The sequence below is a fragment of the Jaculus jaculus genome, chromosome 7, assembly GCF_020740685.1.
Source record: "Jaculus jaculus isolate mJacJac1 chromosome 7, mJacJac1.mat.Y.cur, whole genome shotgun sequence".
NCBI classification, from domain to species: domain Eukaryota; kingdom Metazoa; phylum Chordata; class Mammalia; order Rodentia; family Dipodidae; genus Jaculus; species Jaculus jaculus.
The window spans coordinates 48294435-48314896 of record NC_059108.1 but is presented as its reverse complement, the minus strand read 5'-3'; the positions used below and the strand labels follow the sequence as shown (position 1 = coordinate 48314896).

The following is a 20462-nucleotide window of genomic DNA, read 5'->3' as shown; positions in this document are numbered from 1 at the left end:
GCACCTAAGTTGGAGGGGATAAATTAAATTATCCTTTCTGTAGACAACATGCTTTTATATACCAAAACTGCTAACAATGCCAACAAGAAGCTATTCGATTTAGTAAGTGAATTCAGGAAAGTTTCATCATATAAAAAAATAACATACATGGTGGCGCATGCCCTTAATTCCAGCACTCGGGAGGCAGAGGTAGGAGGACTGTTGTGAGTTCAAGGCCACCCTGAGACTACATAGTGAGTTCCAGGTCAGCCTGGGCTAGAGAGAGACCCTACTTTGAAAAACCTAAAAACCAAACAAAACAAAACAACATAAATAATTTCTGTGTAGTAGTACCAAAATTATTCAAAAAAATCAAGGAAATAATCTCATAAACAAAAACTATAAAAATTGAAATGTTTAGATTCTTAGCCAAAGAGGCAAAAGATTTCCTCACTAAGACTGGAACACAAAAAAATTGATGAAATAAACTAAGGAGGACACTATCAAATAGAAAAATATCCTCTGTTTGTGGGCTGGATAAATATAATTTTAATACATGTATTATTACTCAAAGAAATTTACATCCAAAACACAATCTCTACAATTAATGACATTCTTCATAGAAAAAGTACAAATAAAAAAAATTCAATGGAATCATGACTTCCCCCGCCCCAGCAGCCAAAGGCATTGTGAGTAAACAGAAAAAAAAGCAGAGGTATCATGTGATGTGACCTAACATGTACTACAAAGCCAAACATGGCACAAGCAAACAAGCAGACACATAAGCATAGTGGAAATGGATACCGAGCTCAGAAACCCAAACCTCTGTAGCCAATGGATTTGGAAAAAAAGCACATAATGGGAAAAACACAGGCTGGTCAATAAACGATACTGGAGAGATTGCATGTCAGTATACAGAATAATGAAATTGTATCCTTTTCTTATATCACATACAAAAATTAACTCAGGGGCAGGGAAAATGGCTTAGCAGTTAAGGCAGTTGCCTGTGAAATGGAAAGGCACAGGTTCGATTTGGCAGTGCCAATGTAACCACAAGGTGATGCATGCATCTGGAGTTTGTTTGTGATGCCCATTATCTCTCTCTCCAATAAATAAAATATTTAAAAATTAATTCACAACAAAATAGAGATTTAAATGTAAAACAGAAAACCATGAAGCTTATAAAAGAAACCACAGGAAAAGTTTCATGCTACTGGACTAGGCAGTGCTCTTTTTGGATAGGACCTCAAAAGCACAGGTGATAAGCACAAAAATAGACAGCTCTATATTAAACTGGAAAGCTTTGCACAGAAAAGGAAACAAGGGTATAGAGAAAAGCATAAGGAAGGGGAAAAGATATCTGCCAACTATACATTTCATAGGAGTTACCCAGAATATATATAGAATTCAAACAATAGCAATAAAATGAGCAATAATATTTAAAAAGGCAAACGATCTGAACAGACTTTTCCAACAAAGAAAACAAATAAATGGCTGTCATGTAACTCTAGTAAGAGTGGGTATAGTTAAAAAGATGAAAAGCCTTGGTGAGAGTATAGAAAAAAAAAAGAACTCATACACTGTTGTTAAGAATGTAAATTAGTATACTCATCATGAGAAAGCTAGGATGGCCAAGCGGTCTAAAGTGCTGTGTTCACTATAGCCATCACAGAGAGTGGCACATGGGAGTTTCTCAAAATAATTAAAACAGAACTAGTATATTATCCACTTCTACTTATATATATCCAAAGGAAATGAAATCAGCATATTGAACAGGTATGTGCTCTCCCATATTTACTGTAATACTGCTCAGAATAGCTAAGACATGTCATCATTTGAGGTATCAATCAACAGGTATCTAGATAAAGAAGATGTGGAATACAAATACAATGAAATATGATTCACTTTTCAAGATAAACTAATTCTGTCAATTGTGACAATACAGATGAATGTGGAGAACATTAAGTGAAGTGAGCCAGGCACAGAAAGATGAACATGGCATGAGCTCATTCATATACAGGATTTAGAGCTGATCTTATAAAGATTAGACCAGTGGTTATCAGAGGCTTGGGTGGTTGGGAGTGGGAAAAAGTTGGTTAAAGATATGTAATTAATACCTACGAGGAGGGAAGAGTCCAGAATAGGAAAAGGCAGAAGATAGACTGGTTAGGGTCAGGTTGCAGGGCAAACAATTGGAGAATAGAAATTGGGAATGAAGGTTATAGACTTTCTGAGTGATAAAACTGATTGTGTTCATGGCTATTCAATTCTGTGTACATAACACAGTAAACACTACTAGATGTATATTCTAAATGAGTAAATTGTATACTATGCAAATTTTTATCTCATAAGCTTGTTTTAAAAGAACTCAAAATAATAATGATATGTTTTGCAAAATGACTCATGATAGGGCTCCTTGGGAAGAAAACCACCACTAGAGTTTTACATATATTAACTAAACCGGACGTGGTGGTGCACGCCTTTAATCCCAGCACTCGGGAGGCAGAGGTAGAAGGATCGTGGTGAGTTCAAGGCCACCCTGAGACTACATAGTGAACCCAGGTTAGCCTGAGCTAGAGTGAGACTCTACCTCGAAAAACAAAAAAAAACCCATCATACCTCAAAAGTGCCCCAGCTGAAACTAAGGAACCAACTGCTCTTGATTTGGCTAACTGATCCCCTCAGTGGTACAAGACCCATAGCTGGAGCAGGGAAACAAGTCAGAACCATACCCAAACATAAGCCCACTTTCCAATATCAAACTATCGTCAATTATGGGCTACAAGAGGGCCTACACCTATTAGACTCTCTATAAAAAAAGTAAGGGTTATCTCATTTGTCCTGGTGGTAACTTACTCTCCGTTGGAGAATCTGCTTCTCTTTTTCAGATAGATGCAGATCGATCCTAAGGAGACAGCTATCCCATCATACCTCAAAAGGGCCCTGACTGAAACTAAGGAAAATTGGCGAAACAAGCAAGGGTGCTGTTTTCCTGATGAACCAGATACCAGCACAAGGGGGAAGAAGACCAACACAGAGAAAAATCAACTCCTACCAAATCAGAGAGCCAGAGCCTCAGAGGCCCCCAACACCTCATCACTGAAGCAGACCAAAAATGAACCCAACATGGCTCAGGGAAATTTTGTGGAAGAGGGGGCAGAAAGAATGTCAGAGCCACATGTTGGGCCAAGATATGCAGAGACATTTATTGTGCCAATAACTGTGGGCTAACTCCACAATGCATGACCCATATACCTCAACAAGGAGGGGCCAATGGGGAGGGGGTGGGTCATGGATGAGCCTAATAATGGTACCAAACTGCCTGTTTTTGCTGAATAGAAAACTAATAATAATAATAAAAAAAAGAAAACTAGGTAGAATGACAAAAAAATGTTTAAAAATCATAATTTTTCAAGGAACAGTGATATTAAAGTATCAATTAATAATCAAAAAAAAGAAAAAAAAAACCAAAAAAAAAAAAAGACTTTAAAATTACTTTTCCAGGGCTGGAGGGATGGCTTTGCAGTTAAGGAGTTTGCCTGCAAAGCCAAAGGACCCAGGTTTGATTCCCCAGGACTCACATTAGCCATATGCACAAGGGGGCACATGCATCTGGAGTTCTTTTGCAGTGGCTGGAGGCCCTGGTGCACTCATTCTCTTTCTCTATTCCCCTCTGTCTCCCTCTTGCTCTGTCAAATAAATAAAATATTTTTAAAAATTATTTTCCATACTGTGTCATTTCCACACTGGGTCTTTCAAAAAATTTGAAGTAAGAAAAACATGGTTGTGGAAGAAATATTCAGGTTATTCATAATTTAGTATCTCAACTCATTTTTTTGAGGTAAGCTCAATAGACTTTCCTTTTTTTAATGTGTGTGTGTGTTGTGTATGAGGGGGGAGGGGAGGGAGAGAACGTATTGGTATGCCACGGCCTCCAGCCACTGTAACTGGATTCCAGACGTGTGTACCAATTTGTGCATGTATGTGACCTTGTGCATGCTTTACCTGGTGTGTTTGGCTTATGTGGAATCTGGAGAGTCAAACATGGGTCCTTAGACTTCACAGGCAAGTGCCTTAACCACTAAGCCATCTCTCCAGCCCTCAACTCATTTCTTACCTAAGAACTCTATTTAACCACCAACATCTAGAATCTTGGTAATTGAGTCTCTAGTTTTTGTGACCATTTACAAACTAAAGGTAAACAGTACAGAAAGGAACAAAAACTTATAACAGGACAAAGTCAGACAAGGTCAGGTGCCTTCAGGGTGGTATGGATGTAGATAATAGGACAAACTTAGGTAGTATCACAGATATATTTTGTGTTCATGAGAACACAAAGCTTAAAAATTCCAATTTCCTAAATGGCAACAAACTTTTCCTTTGTATTTGTTGAAGAAAGCTTGTAAGTACAGGGTGCTGGGAGAAGCTAACAAATGATGAAGAATAAGGAAGGTCTCCATGGAAATCAACCAAGAGAATTAAAAAGATTTCTTTTTCCTAAGACATTTGCCATCTGTGCCTCTCTAAAAGATGCCAGGCCACCCCCAGTCTGGAGGTCAGGGAAGCTCTTCTCACAAGCCCTGGAAGACATCCCATCAGGTTCCCTACAAGGAGTATCAAGAGTAGCAGATGGGACCCTGCCACTGTCATGAGGTGATTTGGAAATGGAAGGTCATGAGGCTAGGGGTAATCACTGTTATTCAGTTAACCTTTCCTTCCTTCCATCTTTCTCCCTTCATGAATGCTTTAATTTTACATGCTGTGGGCCCCAAAAGAACTATTCAAAAGTGGCTTGTTTTGAAAAGATGAAAGATGTATTTAGCTTTAAATTTATCTCTAAAAAATCACTGCTGAGTTTTCTACTTCACAAGTTTGAGAAATATATTTTTATGACTTTCTACTAAAAGATTTGTAGCTATGCTAAAAGCATGACAAAATTCAAGCATTATGAATACTCTGTTAGTGAAAGTGCTACAGATATGTGAATAGCAAGGAACCAGTGTGGCTTTAAAGAAAACAGTACTGCCAAACTTGGAAATTTATTGGGATTATAAATTGCAATGCTCTAAAACTTTTCTGAATTTGTAATTGCTGTATTTTATATGAATACCTGGAAATTTATTGGGATTAAACACTGCTTTACTCTAAACATTTTCTAAATTTAGAATTGCTGTATTCTACATGAACACATGAAATTTATTCTTTTGATCCACATCCAAATTTTTGTTGTTAAATCAAAATTTAATAACTTCAAAAGGAAGTGTGGCATATACATATAGCACCATGTTGAATTATAATCTCATTGAATATTTTTGTGTATGTCCAACTTTAAAAAAATTCTGAAAATTCTATAGGCACAAAAATATTTGAGGCGTATTTTACTTTATTTTAGTTACTAATACTATAGTAACGACACTAAAAATTACATTGAAATAGTTTTTTTTTTTTTACCAGTATTGATAGCTTTTCATTTCTATTACTGTTTTAAAATAGACTATCTTCTGCAAGTCTAATAACATATCAGTCATGGTCCTGTTTTACAATGAAGATAGACACTCTGTACTCTGGAGTTAGGTTTTCATTGCCAAGATCATTAAGAGATTCTTCAAATTACTTTTTAAATGCCCTTTTCCCTCAGGATGTTCTCTTATATCTAATTAGTCTACTAACTACAAGCCATGTAATCCCTGTTGCCAAAACTGCTAAATGCTTCAGCAAGTAGGAGGAGGGCATCAATGGAGCAAGACAGACGTAATGTCACTGGTTAACAATAAAGTGTGAAGCAGCTGCCTCAATTATGAAGCTTATTAATTCATGGTGTTAAAAAAATGTTGGCAAGAGTTCTTACGAGATACTTAACATTTTAACAAATAGCATTAGATTGTTTAAAATTTAAAATATGTTTTCAAAAAGGAACACTAAAAATGATTATTTTCCTAGTAATTAATATTTGCAATTTAGTTTTTGCATAGATTATAAGATCACAAATAATGGTAATATTAAATAATATTCTTAATTTATTTTCTTAAAGTATCTTATACTAATGACATAAAGTGGTTTTTACTGATAGAATTAAGTCACAGGATAAAGATAAAATATATCTGGGAAAGTAAGATATAGGAGAAAGAATTACATTGTGTAGATCATGAAAAAAACTTAATTTTATTACAATTAATTTTCAGTGTTTACATATTACTATCATCAAAGGTTGTTTGATGCTTACAAATAATGTATATAAGATCCTAGATACAATAGAAACTAAATTAAAAATTAGTTATTTTGCCCTTGCTATGCGTAAAAATTAGTTATTTAATGAGACCGATATACTACCTACTGTGTAAACAAGGTGCTTTAAAAATTTTATATTTTTAAATGGATTTATTGTGAACACTACTGTAGAATGAGGTTAGTGAGAAAAGTCTCATTGGAATCTTTGGCCTTACCTACAATGGAGTACATTACCATCACTGAAAGACAATGATATAAAAAAAGCGAAGACATAAACTGTTCAGCTGGGGAGATGGCTCAGCAGGGAAAAATGTCTACTGTCCCTCAATAACCATTTAAACAGCTGGGCATGGCCACACATGCCTGTATCCCCAGTCCTGTGGGGAGTGAGACTCTGGGCAGCTAGTCTGCCTGAAAATGGCAGCTCTGGGTTCAGTGATGGACTTCATCTTAAGGAAACCATAAGCATGATATTGGAAGACACCTGATGTTCTGCTCTGTCCTGCAAGTCCACATACGGCACGTGCACATTTGAACACACATGCATATAGCCCACACATGCCACACAGAAAACACACACACACACACACACACACACACACACACACACAAACTACTAGAGAAAAAATGCCAATGGAAGAGCATTTTTTTGGTCAATGTTGACTAGAATAATGGTTTTCATACAATGGAGTAATTATCAGTGGAAATTAGTTCCAGGAAGTGTAACAAACTACCAAAATCAAAAGAAAAAAGGTCCACAATATTCTGAAGGACAAAAATATTTCTAAAACACCCACCATGTCAGCAGAAAAAGAAACATGCAAATGGCAGATAGGTCCCATCCTGACCCCTTTCTTCCAGTCTTTCCTAGTCTGCAAAGAACTCATGTTGGTGCCACACCTAATCTGACAGTCATAATTCCATCTTCTCTTTTAGTTGTTGACAGCTTTAATAGATTTGCTAATCTTTTGGAATACATACATTTTTAGCTGACACTATACATTTTAAATGAAGTAGTAATTCTTTTAAGTCTCGAACTTACAGAATCACACGAACTCACCTAATCACTGTGAAGAGGTTACTGTAATTCAAAGTTCAAAGAGCTTTGTTGAGTTCATACATTTTATGATTTTTCATCAAATTAATTCAAAGTCTTTGTCTTATGAAGTAAAAGCAACTTTAATCTAAATTGTAAGTACTTAGTTACAACTTCTGCCATTGAGATGTTCACTTTGGACCATCCATTTTCTCTAGTGTCCTTCATATTAAGTCCTATCTTTAGAAGAACAGTAACATGAAGAATAGAACATACATCTGCTCTGCCTTTAGAAGAAAAGCACTTTGAGGGGTCTGTCAGCAGAGACATCTTTCCAAGGTGTCTTCCATGGTGCATGACCATGGCCCAGATCATGTGTCTACTCATAGACATACATGCAGGAAGTTCACTGGTAATGCTCAGTATTCTACATCCTAACTTCACAAGTGCTGCACACTATTTTTTTAAATGAATCAATATATGTAGATAGAAAGGTGACCAAAGAATTTAATATGAAAAAATGGAGAATAACATATAGAGGATAAACCACCTTTGATTTAGCCTTATTTCCTGAGAGAATCTCTTCCTGATAAGCTTCTTTCTTACTACACCCTTCTTGTATGGAAGCAGTAAGTGTTACCTTAAACTTAGACACTTCTTGTTGTCAATACCCTTTGGTGAAAAGTGTTATTCATAGAGTGCCATCCTGAAACAACAGGACTCGTTCCAAGCAGCCTACCAAGACAGGTAAAGAGATCAATGAATAGAGTTCAAAAGAAAAGGTATAAATGACCTAATTTGTGGATTTTTTTAAAACTAAGTATATGCTATGCAATTCTGAAAAGTGGAATGTTTCAGTGCCAAAACCATGGAAAGAATGCACAAGATGACTGGGTTAAATGTTCTTCCTTCCTTTCTTCTTTGGAGCAGAGCATGGGGTTCAAGGTAGGGTGATCAACCCAGGCTGACCTAGTACACATTCTATAAACATAGCATGGCCTTGAACCCATAGTAATCCCCTATCCAGCCACACGAGTATTGGAATTAAATGTGTATCCCACTATGCTGGTTTGAAATTTTTTAAAAAATTTATTTATTGCAATGGAGTTCTACTCAGCGGTAAAGAAAAATGAAGTTATGAAATTTGCAGAAAAATGGATGGACCTGGAAAGTATTATACTAAGTCAGGTAACCCAGGCCCAGAAAGCCAAGCGCCACATGTTCTCCCTCATATGGGGATCCTAGCTACAGATGACTGGGCTTCTGTGTGAGAATGAAAATACTTAGTAGCAGAGGCCAGTAAGTTGAAAAGGAGACATAAAGGGTGGAGAAAGGAAGGGAGGAGGATACTTAATAGGTTGATATTGTATATATGTAATTACAATGATTGTAATGGGGAGGTAATATGATTGAGAATGGAATTTCAAACGGGAAAGTGTGGGGGTGGGGAGGGAGGGAATTACCATGGGATATATTTTATAATCATGGAAAATGTTAATAAAAATCTTTAAAAAAAAAAAAAAAAATTATTTATTTATTTTTTATTTGTTTTACTTATTTGAGAACGACAGAGAGAAAGAAAGGCAGAGAGAGAGAAAATGGGCGCACCAAGGCCTCCAGCCACTGCAAACAAACTCCAGACACGTGCACCCCTTGTGCATCTGGCTAACGTGGGTACTGGGGAATCAAGCCTCGAACTGGGGTCTTTAGGCTTCACAGGCAAGTGCTTAACTGCTAAGCCATCTCTCCAGCCCTGAAATGTTTTCTTAATATTGTAAAGGCAATAAAATAATTGTATCCTTTATCAAAATGAAAGTTACTTTTTTTTGTTTTGTGATTGCCACCCACGTTGACCTAGAACTCACTATATAGTTTCAGGCTGGCCTCAAACTCACACTGGAAATTCTACTTCTAATTTTAGAAAAGTTGTTAGCAATATATAAAATGTGTATAATAAAGGGTAAGAATAGCAGTTTATTTTAGGAAAACAGCAACATTCTTAAGCATGAAGCTCTAAATACTTGTCTTCTCTAGGAGAAAAGTATAAAGTAAGTCACACTCAGCAACAAAGAAATAAACACCAGGAACTATGCCTTTGTGTTAACTGAGGGGAAATAATAGTCTCTACATTTTTTATAACATTTTGGAGAATCATTGTTTTAATATCTTTTTCATTCCATGGCTATCTTCTATCTTCTCTGCACCCACTACAACTACATTGTAATATATCCTGAAAATCTAAGAGAAAAACCTCAACATATTTTCTATACTATGATTAACAGAAAGAAAACAAACAAGATACACATGTGTAACTTAAGAAATAAGAAAATTTCATCATGGACAAAATTAAATTTAGGAAAATATTACTGTGAGTTGAACATAATACCTCAAAAGAAGCTTTTTAATTGTAATCAGCTCAGGAACACTAATAATTCTTAACACTGACACTGACTTTATTTATAGTAACAAAATCAGTGGTGATGAAAACAGGTCACTTGCGCAGTAGCTGTTATCTATCCCCACAGGTTTTACCTAGAAGCCCTTGCTCTATACAGTTTCACTCCCACTGCTTCTTTCTGGCTCAAATCTACAAGGAAAGTGACATGTGTCACTGGAAAAGAGAGTGTGGTGGCTAGAAAGTTCTGTGAATGACTTGTAATCATTATGTACTTCTAAAACTTCTCAATGTGAAGAATGATTTCCAGAAATTGTATCATCTTTAGTTTGCACAAAATCTTACTGATTCCTTTAATACTTCCCTGGTAGTTACGTATGTCAGCTAGTAAATAGATAATACAGCTTGAGCAAAAAATTAACAACATGGTAGTACCTACATATCTCCTTGTGGATTTTTGTTGTTGTTGTTCAAAATGAAGACTTATTAAGGTATTACGGATTTAGATACTATCTAGCATAAGCTCACAGTTCCTTGAATAAACTCCATAACGAGGAGGAGATAACACTGTGCTGTGGAAGCCGCCTGGGAAATTCTGCACAACATCTGCAAATATACTGCTGAGTTTCTCTTCCACATATTTGTAGATGGTAGAGAGCTATGCATGAAAAAGTTGACATTACTTTAACAAGAAATGGACAATGAAATCAGTGTAATTGGTTTCACTCAGTGTGACATTGGCACACTGGTGGCACAGTAAGGACAGACGTCTTGTCTTTTGCCAGTGAAGATGCAGCACAGGGAACAATGACTTATTTAGCTTCCCTTTATCCAAGGGACCTGCTCCAGGACCCTAATGGATACCTAAAACAGTGGTGTGTACACATCCTCTGTACAGTATGTCTGTTCCTATATAGGCACATGCCTATAATAAAGTGTATACTGTAAACTAAGCACACTAATATCAACAACAAAAATTAGTAAGATAAAGATATACTATTGTACAAGTTATATGACTGTTACAGTATATGTGTGACAGTATAGTGGAATGGTTCAGAGAACACACTTGGGTGCTAAACTAAACTATTCAGTGTGTAGTCTTAGAGAAATTGGTAAATTTGTGACATGGAAATAATGATGTGATGTTAGTATCAAGTGAGTGTGGTTTAGATGGACTTATCAATGAAAAATTCTTGGATGAAATGTCCAGTACAAGAAAGCTGCTTAAAGGTATTCGCTACTAGTATTCTGAAGGCAGAAAAATGCTTATGAATATCAAGTTAGGTCAACTTTAAAGTCAGTATGTGCTAGAGTTTGATATCATTTGCCCCCAAAAGTTCATATGCTGGAAGCTTAGTCCATAATGAGTAGGACTGAAATGTCTTGGGGCCTATATGAGGTGGGGCATAAGAGGAAATTAGATTATGGGACAAAACTCTTGGAAAGAACATTATTGTTGCAGGAATGAGTCACATTTCACAGGGTTGGGTTACTTATGGCAAGGACAGGTTGTTATAAAGTAATCCCACCTTTTGTGTTTAGTTTAAATTTCGATACTAAAAGTTTTTAGCATCCCGATGAAAGAGAAAAAGGAAACTTTCTTATTGTCACATGATCCAAGTGTGTGTGTGTGTGTGTGTGTGTGTGTAAGGGGATAGATAAGATTGGGAGTGGGCTATTAAATAGGTTTTGTTGCATTACTTTAAAAAAAAATTTTTTTTGGTTTTTCGAGGTAGGGTCTCACTCTGGTCCAGGCTGACCTGGAATTAACTCTGTCATCTCAGGGTGGCCTTGAACTCATGGCAATCCTCCTACCTCTGCCTCCCGAGTGCTGGGATTAAAGGTGTGCACCACCATGCCCGGCTGTTGCATTACTTTTAAGGAACTTAGCCATGTAGATCCTGGAGTAATGAAACTTTTATAACATCATAGGTAGATATTCATCAGAAACCAGGCAAAGAAGCAATCAGAAAGCTTTCAGTAACAGTTGAAGAGGTAACTGTCTCTAAGGACAGGTGGTCACCAGGCTGGCTCCGGACAGCTCACACCTTTCATCCTAGCTTAAATAGTAACTGGCCTATTGTACTTTTCAGAAAGATCCACAGTTGGACAATCAGCTATGTGATCACCTGTGTGGGGAGTTAGTCTAGAAAACTATAGTGACCTCTGAGAGAAGATGATGCACAAAAATGGTTTTCGCTAAATATTAATAACTGAGTGACAATTTAAGACCTAAATTATAAGCAAAGGTATGAAATATATATTCACAAAATGTAATGATATCAAGAAACTCACACTCAGAATTGACAGCAATTCTTCAGGACTGCATTCAGGTTTTAACCGGTCCTTGAACATCTTCACTGTTTTGTGTTTCAAATAGTAATAGGAGGCTATGCGGCCATATGTTAGAGGCTCAATGCTCCGGTTATCCTAGTTCCAAAGGATGACATAGTGAAAATTATAAATGGAAGTAGTAATTCATTTTGTTCATACTGCTGATCACTACTGAAATAGTTTTGTTACAAATTTTCCAATCACAAGACACAAAGGTCCTATTTTTAAAACAGTAGCCATTTAGGAGTCATACCTCTCCAATTTCAATGCAGTAGGAAAGCTCTAATTCAATTAGTGACTTCTCAATCAGATGGGATAGGAACTTGTTCACAGAATCATGGCTGACATCACCCAAATTGTAGTAGCTAGAAAACAAGCAAGTTTGTTATTTGTTTTGAATTTTTTTTTTTTACTCAAACCATCACTTCAGTTTTATAGTTCCACTGTATAAAAATCACATTTATAGAAGAACAAAAAATGAAAAGAGTTATAATTACCATTCCCAATTTACAGATCTAAAGTGTCAATGTTTGCTGACAGCAATGAAAAAGATAATACATTGAAGTATGTAAACGTAGACAAAACTCTGGATCACATTTAAATCACTAAGTTTCATGTATTGAAATTGCTATTCAGTTTATATACCTAGATCAGAGCAAAATTATGTGCTATATTATTTAGAAATTGTGAAATGTGAATTTTGGGTGAAATTTTACATATGTGCCCTTTTCTTTAAAAACCATTCTTATTAATTTGCAAGGTGAGAGACAAGGGAAGGGAAAGGAAAGGGAAGAATGAATGGGGATATCAGAACTCTTGCCACTGCAAATGAATTCTAGAGGCACACACCTATTTATGTGTATAACTTCATATGGGTACTTGGTAGTTGAACTCAAACTGTCAGGCTTTGCAAGCAACAAATGTTATTCTAATTTCTAGAAATCACCAAGCTAAAAATAAAACATCCTTAGTTTTAATACACAGAAAACCCAGAGGTCAAGTGAAAGTTCTATAACAATCAGTTCACTTGACCATTCCCCTTAATGGTAAAAGCCCCTTGGCATATCCTTATAATCACAAGGAAATTGTGCCTGCATAGAGATCTGCAGTGTGAGGGACTACCACCACAGTTGTGGCAGCTTTGCAATCTCTACCAGCTGAATTCTACTAAAGTCAGCACGGCAAATTTGTATGTCCTTCCTCTTCTCATCCAAACTAAGAAACAGGAGAGGGGCGTGCTCTTCAAATCTTATAACAAGTTCTCACTCAAACCCAAGCCTTATGGTTTGACATCCAACAGGACTAGGAATGGGATATTCACAGCCTGGGAAAGTGAGTCTTTCACAATTAGAAATGGAAGAGACCAATAAGAAACCACAACATGAAAGGGATGGAGAAACTTTGAGATGATTGTTGGGAAAAGGGTATTTTTAATTTTCTTTCAAAGGTTAAAAATTATTCATAAAGATATGAAGCAAGACTTGAAATCATGTTGAGAGAGAGAGAGAGAGAGAGAAGTGCAAATGGTTAATTATACTACAAGAATTTTCATGGCTAATGTAACAGCCTGGAGTCTGGAAGAATGGAAGATATTCTAAAGACACTTTTGCCTTTCCCTTTGGCTAACAGATTATTAAAACAATAAGCCCCAAGAAATTGGAATGTCCCCAGGAATCAACTGCTTAGCTATCCATGCCTCTTGCCTGCTATAGCCTCTTATCAGGACCCCCAAGATGGACTAGAGGAAGGTCAGTGGACTTTTCTGTTCTGGCCACGCTGATGAAAGTTTGTTCTTCTGTTTTTTCATTACTAATTGAGGACAGGTGGCCAAGCCCAGTTTGTTAGGACTTCCAGGGCACAGACTCTGATCCCTATAACAATAAGGTTTAATAAATATGCTAGAGGGGCTGGAGAGATGGCTTAGAGTTTAAGAGCTTGCCTGTGAAGCCTAAGGACCCAGTTCGAGGCTCGACTCCCCAGGACCCACATTAGCCAGATGCACAAGGGGGTGCATGCACCTGGAGTTTGTTTGCAGTGGCTGGGAGCCCTGGCGTGCCCATTCTCTCTGTCTACCTGCCTATTTCTGTATCTCTCTCTCTCTCTCTCTCTCAAATAAATAAATAAATAAAAATAAAGATGCTAGAATTTAAGATGGCTAAGCACACCTAAAACACGAGTCTCCACTGAGGGAGGATTATTACAATACGCAAATTTATTTGACCAAAATTTCAGTCAACTGAAAATCACTGCTATTACACAACAAACAGACCAACCAACAAGAAAATTTAAAGCACAATACCTCTGTCATGAACCTAAATGTAGCACTGTCTGTTAACAAAAAGGTATATGACATTAATCTAAACAAAATGCTCAAACTTCAGTCTAATTAGGCCTATGCAGAAGTTAAAAAAAAAAAAAGAGGATTAGAAAAAGAATCAATTTCCCTTATTGCAAAAAATAACTAAGCTGGAATATTGAGAACAATTCTTTTTAGTTTAGAGGTGAAAAGCACCACAAACATCTTCAAAGTATAAATGTGCTCAAGAAAGTATATAAGTAGTGCCTGCATATTAACAATTAAATTGTTCTTTCTAAATTTTTAAAATTTATTTCAAAAAAGGTTACATTGTTCCTCATTCAATTATAGAAAGCAAATATAAAATAAAAATTTAAATTCCATTTCATCTGTTAATTTATTAGAATATTTGATAAAAACATTACCTCCTAAATAGTGTTAAATATTACTACCAGTCATTACTTTATATATAAGTGGATGCCAACTTAGCAAGTTATTTGGTAAACATAGAAATAACATTTAAAGTCAAAATGATTTTAAAAATTTCTTTCTAAAGTTAATGGTTCATTTCAATATCCACTTTACTCTCTATTTTGCTTCATTCACTGTATTTTCCTTTATTCATTATAATGCATTTTTATGAGAGTATTTATCTTTTCAAGTCTGAGTATATTTTAAATAAAGGCTAATTTGCTGATTTCATGCACATAAAATATAGGCAGGGCAAATATTTATGAAATATTTAAATTGCCAAAAAATCACTTAAAATTATGTATCTGAGACTACAAATCATTTAGTGACCTCACTAAAATATTACATGTAAGTAAGCATTAACTTATTTTTTTCAATCTAAAATATTTAAAAAACTGTTACTGATTACATCTCTAATTTTTTTCTCCTACACGTTAGTGTTAGGCCCCCCCCCCCCAATTCTTTTGTTTGTTTTTTGTTCTTTGTTTTTTCATAGTAGGGTCTCACTCTAGCCCAGGCTGACCTGGAATTCACTATGGAGTCTCAGGGTGGCCTCGAACTCATGGCGATCCTCTTACCTCTGCCTCCTGAGTGCTGGGATTAAAGGCGTTTGCCACCATGCTCGGCTATCTCCAAAGTCTTAATTGGCTTGCAATACAGAAAACAAATTCAATTCAAGTAACTGAACTTCATAGACCTTTGTTATGAGCATTCTTTGCTTAACATTTAAATTGAAGGTAAGGTACTTACAACATTTAAAAATTGTTAAAAAGTTATTATTAGGCATTAAAGATATAACCTGTGAGACATTGTAAAATAGTACAGCTACATGTAAATGTGATTATTCTCAATATACCTAAAGTTTTGAGTGAATAAAGAGTTAGATTTCTATGATTGCTATTCAGAAGCACAATAAACTCCCATACTTAACTTCTTTCATCAAGTGAATTTTTTAGTTATATCCCAGTTTCAATCCTGAACATATATAAGCATTTAGCTTAAAACAGGACATATCATTAATTTCATTATCACTTTGGCAACTTGAGAAAGCATGTGGCAGCTACGTAAAAAATTCTGTTTCAAGCGGGGCGTGGTGGTGCACGCCTTTAATCCCAGCACTCAGGAGGCAGAGGTAGGAGGATCGCCAAGAGTTCGAGGCCACCCTGAGACTCCATAGTGAATTCCAGGTCAGCCTGAGCCAGAGTGAGACCCTACCTCAAAAAACAAAAAACAAAACAACAACAAAAAATTCTGTTTCATGTTGCACTCTCAACAGTAGACCAAATTTATATGTTACCCTTTTTTAACTAAAAATTGTATGCAATTGTTTAATTAGAGTTAGAGGACAATGTGGTTTCATGCTCACTGCATTGAATCATGAAGTCATTATCTTCCATTTGCTATAAACAGACAGCCTACCTTTTTGTCAGCAGGCTATTTCATTTATTTCACAGAGAAACCCAGTTTCACAGTAATTGACTTGTCAGAAGCTTTAATTTATGAGACTGAGCTCTGTAAGATTTCTCTATATTGGACTCAACCTGCACACAAGCGGGGTTGAATATTTACAATGCTGTTAACAGGTGCTGAGTTGTTTAATGATTCTAATAGCCAGAAGCGTACTGAGAAAGCCAGCGGGATCACAATTACAGGCTGTTTGAACACAACAATTACTAGTCCCCTGAGAGCTATGAAAGTCAAAGCCAGTTTGATACTGACAGCATCTACTACATGTGCTAGACAAGCTAACTTCTATTAGCAGTGCATTGGGAGAAAGTCATATCAAACTTCTCCCTGTCATAAAAAATTACAAAGTTCATAAAATATAAACAATCAAAACAAAAAAACCTTTTTAAAACATTATCTATAAAATATCTTATCAAGGTACAAATAAGAATACTACATTTGAAATCTTAGGTTATCTTTTTCCAAACTTAATACAGATGAAATTTCACCAGTTAGGAATGGAAAAGGTTTCATATAATGTAAAACACAGATAAAGTAACAGCAAGCAGTTTGGATATAATGTGAATAGTGGTAGTCATTTCCTGTTAGGTTTATGTGAACCTGGCCAGATAGCTTGCTGGGAATTTTTCATCATATTCAAAGGCTGCTGCTGTAACTGTCAGAACTGGATGTCATTTGCTACAACACCGTGGTATTTTATGTTCAGATTATGCAGCAGTAATAATGACACAAATAATAAAAGTAGTTGCAGGAACAGCTGAAATTACCACATTTTTGCTCTAGAAATATTTAAAAGCTTTATTGGGACAAAACAGAAAAAAGCTGAAACTATAAATTGAATCCAAAACTCATTTGTAATAAATTTTATGAAAGCAACTGCATATGTGTATATCTGATCAAGTGAATGTGTAAGTAAATCTACATGCACATATGTACTCACATAGTTATATATGCCTACATGCATATATGCATGAATTTATACACACATTCATATATATTATATATAATAAATATGTATGCACTTACAAACACATATATGAATATAAACAGATATATAGTGAGTAAGCCAGGAACATGAGTTGAAATCTTTTTCCAATGTAAGTTTTAATTTTGGTATGGCATATGTAGTATTGGCTTTACCATGGCTGTGATCAATCAAAGGGGGTTGGGGAATCAGGCCATCCTTATTTATCTACACACAACTATATTTTGGATGGAGCATTTCTTTTCTATGGTTAAATAAATACTTGAAACTAACATGCATGTATGCACGCATGCATGTATATATTCCACTTTCACCTAAGACAAGTCTCAACTTATGATACTGGATGAAAGGAAGAATTAGATAAAATTAAAATACGCATTATACAACTCCTTCACTTGATTAAAACATAAATTTATACTTAAAAAAATTACTAGTTTCCTCATCTCCTATGTCTCCAGCTTTGGATACAAGTGATCTTAACACAGACAATAAAGAAGAAATCCAATCAAAAGTTAAGGGTATAAGGAAAAAATAAAAGAACCTTTGTGCACTGTTGGTGGGAAAATATACTAATGTCATTTTGGAAAACATTGTGAAGATTTCTCACAAAACTAAGCATAGAACTGTCATATGACCCATACTTTCACCACTGGTTACAAATCCAAAAGAAATAAAATCAGTGTGTTGAAGGAATAATCTGCACTGCTGTGGTCACTACAACATTACTTAAAATGGTCAAGATAGGGAAACAATCTTAATTCCTACCAGTGTATGCATGAATAAAGCAACTGTTGTGTTGGGCTGGAGAGATGGTTTAGCTAAGTCAAAGGACTCAGGTTTGATTCCCCAGGACCCACATAAGCCAGATGCACAAGGTAGTGCATGCATCTGGAGTTTGTTTGTAGTGTTCAGAAGCCATGGCGTGCCCATTCTCTCTCTGTCTCTCTCAAATAAAAAAAAAATTAATTGGTGTGTATATATGCATAGGAATACTACTAAGCCTTAGGAAAGAATGAAATTCTGGATTTACAATAACTTGGATGAATCTATAAGACAGGGTACCATGCTCCCTGAGAGACAAATACCACTGAAACCATGGCACACTTCCAATTTGAGATCAGTATGTTGATTACCACAGGCAGAGGGAGTAGGCAGGAGAAACAGATAATGGTGAAACATTGAACAAATAATAGTTTCAGTGACATGGGAACAGTAATTTCTAGAGATATGCACAGCAAAGTGACTAATGTTAATAATAATACACATTTGAACATTACAAAATATAGATTTTTAAGTTCTTCTCACAAAGAATATGTGAGGTAACAGGTATCTATTAGGCCCAATTTGTTCATTTCATAATGTAGGTATGCATTTAAATATCTTAAAATTTACCCTTTAAGTATACACTACCATTAACTCTTAAACCTCTAGCTCTTACAATCTTCATACTCTTCTTTTTCTTTTCCACAGCAGTCAATGTTATTCAATGTAAGCTATAAATTTACCATCTCTGCTGAGAGAATATAAGCACTATAAGAATAAAAATTATGTTTATCATATGTATTAGCTACTTTTGAATTGCTATGACAACAGGTTTGACAAGAAGCAACTTAAAAGTGGAAATAAAATTGTCTAGGGGAACAAAGGAGATTAAAAGGAAGGGATAAAATTAAGTTGGTGGTGGGGGGAATGTAGAAGACAACATAATACATCCCTTTAAAAAAATTTAAATAAAAAAGTCCATCATTTGACCACTCTGCTAAGCCTGAGCTTTTAGTTCTATCTCTAATTACTACTACTTGTTACAGGTTTATATGGATCTTCTCACCATAATATTAAATATAAAGTGGTCATGTAGCCAGAGCAACAAGGAGTGATGCCTGCTATTATTGTTCCTCTCTGGGGAACCTTTTTTGTGTTTGATGTCTCTACTGGTGCTTTTGATTTATCCCAGCCTCTTATTTGACCAAAAAACGAAAGGAAAAAATTTCTATTAAAGTTTCCTACTCACAATCTTAACTTATAGAAAACTAAACCATAAGGTTAATTTGATTTATTGTTAATTGATTTATATAGGTCAATGCTATCTACAGATTACAAATTAGGCTAGACTGGAAACAGATCAGAAGCAGGTTAATTATTTGGAAAACTATGGAAGTAGGAAGAAGGAAAATCTAAATTCAAGTTTAGAGATTGAAGTCAAGACAAACAGGTGAGGAGTGGTAATTTCAATACAAGTGAGATTAGAGAAGGATTTTGATGGTTTTATGATTACTTCAACTGAAAAATGAAGATCAAAATGCTGGTTACTGGCCCATGTGGCAGCATTCATGTGCTGGTGGCAAAACAAAACTAATTTTATTGATAGCAGACTAGAGATATTCTGGGGCCCTCATGTATAGGCAATTTTTTTCTTGTTTAAGAGAAAGTGTGCCTGCAGCAGCATGTGAGAGAGAGGGAGGGAGAACGAGAGATAGAAAATTGGCATACCAGGGCCTCAGCCATTGAAATATAAATCCAGATGCTTGTGCCACCTTGTGGGCATGTGTGATCTTGTGCTTGCCTCACCTTTCTGTGTCTGGCTTATGTGGTATTGGGAGAGAGATTGAACATGGATTCTTAGGCTTTGTAGGCAAGCTCCTTGACTACTAAGCCACCTCTCCAGCCTGATGATATTTTAAATACAGAGAAGAATGTCTTACTATGTGCTGAGAAGAACAAGGCATCATTTTTGCAATATTCCTGAAAAAGGCATAACATGAGGAAATGCTAGGCAAACCCAAAGTAAGGGACAGTCTATTAAGTAACTGGTCAGCATTCTTCAAAACAAAAAATTACAATAGACACAGAAAAACCAAAAATAAAAAGTGATAGGTTTGAGAAAACTAACTGAAATGCAGCATATAAGGTGGCTCCTGGATACAGCAACATTAGTAGGCCAATAAGTAAAGCCAGAATAAAACCTAGATGTTAATTAATAATATTTTATAAATGCCAGTTTCCTGATGGTGAAAATTGTACTTTAATTATATATGATGGGAAAGATGGATGAAAGGCAAATAGCATTACTTTATACTATTTTAGAATGTTTTTCAAATTCTTTTGAAATAAAAAAACAGACCATACATAAATAGTAATTTTTCTGAGGATACAGAAATAAACTTTAATATTCTCAAGAACTCAATTGTCTCAGAGAATTATACCCTCATATGATATGCATATAAGGTGATACAGTAGTCTTTAATGTGGACTGTAGGATTGTAGCCACTAG

The 20462-nt window shown here is 35.6% G+C and overlaps 1 protein-coding gene across 1 annotated transcript in view; it reads right to left on the bottom strand.

The window, feature by feature from the left end:
• Positions 1-20462, bottom strand: part of Ascc3 (activating signal cointegrator 1 complex subunit 3) — a 380520-nt gene that overhangs the window by 70383 nt on the left and 289675 nt on the right. Inside the window, exons 35-36 of the mRNA XM_045155316.1 lie at positions 12226-12337; positions 11934-12068 (exon numbers count right to left, since the gene is read on the bottom strand). Coding sequence (XP_045011251.1) covers positions 11934-12068; positions 12226-12337 — 247 coding nt within the window. The remainder of the gene's footprint in view (positions 1-11933; positions 12069-12225; positions 12338-20462) is intronic.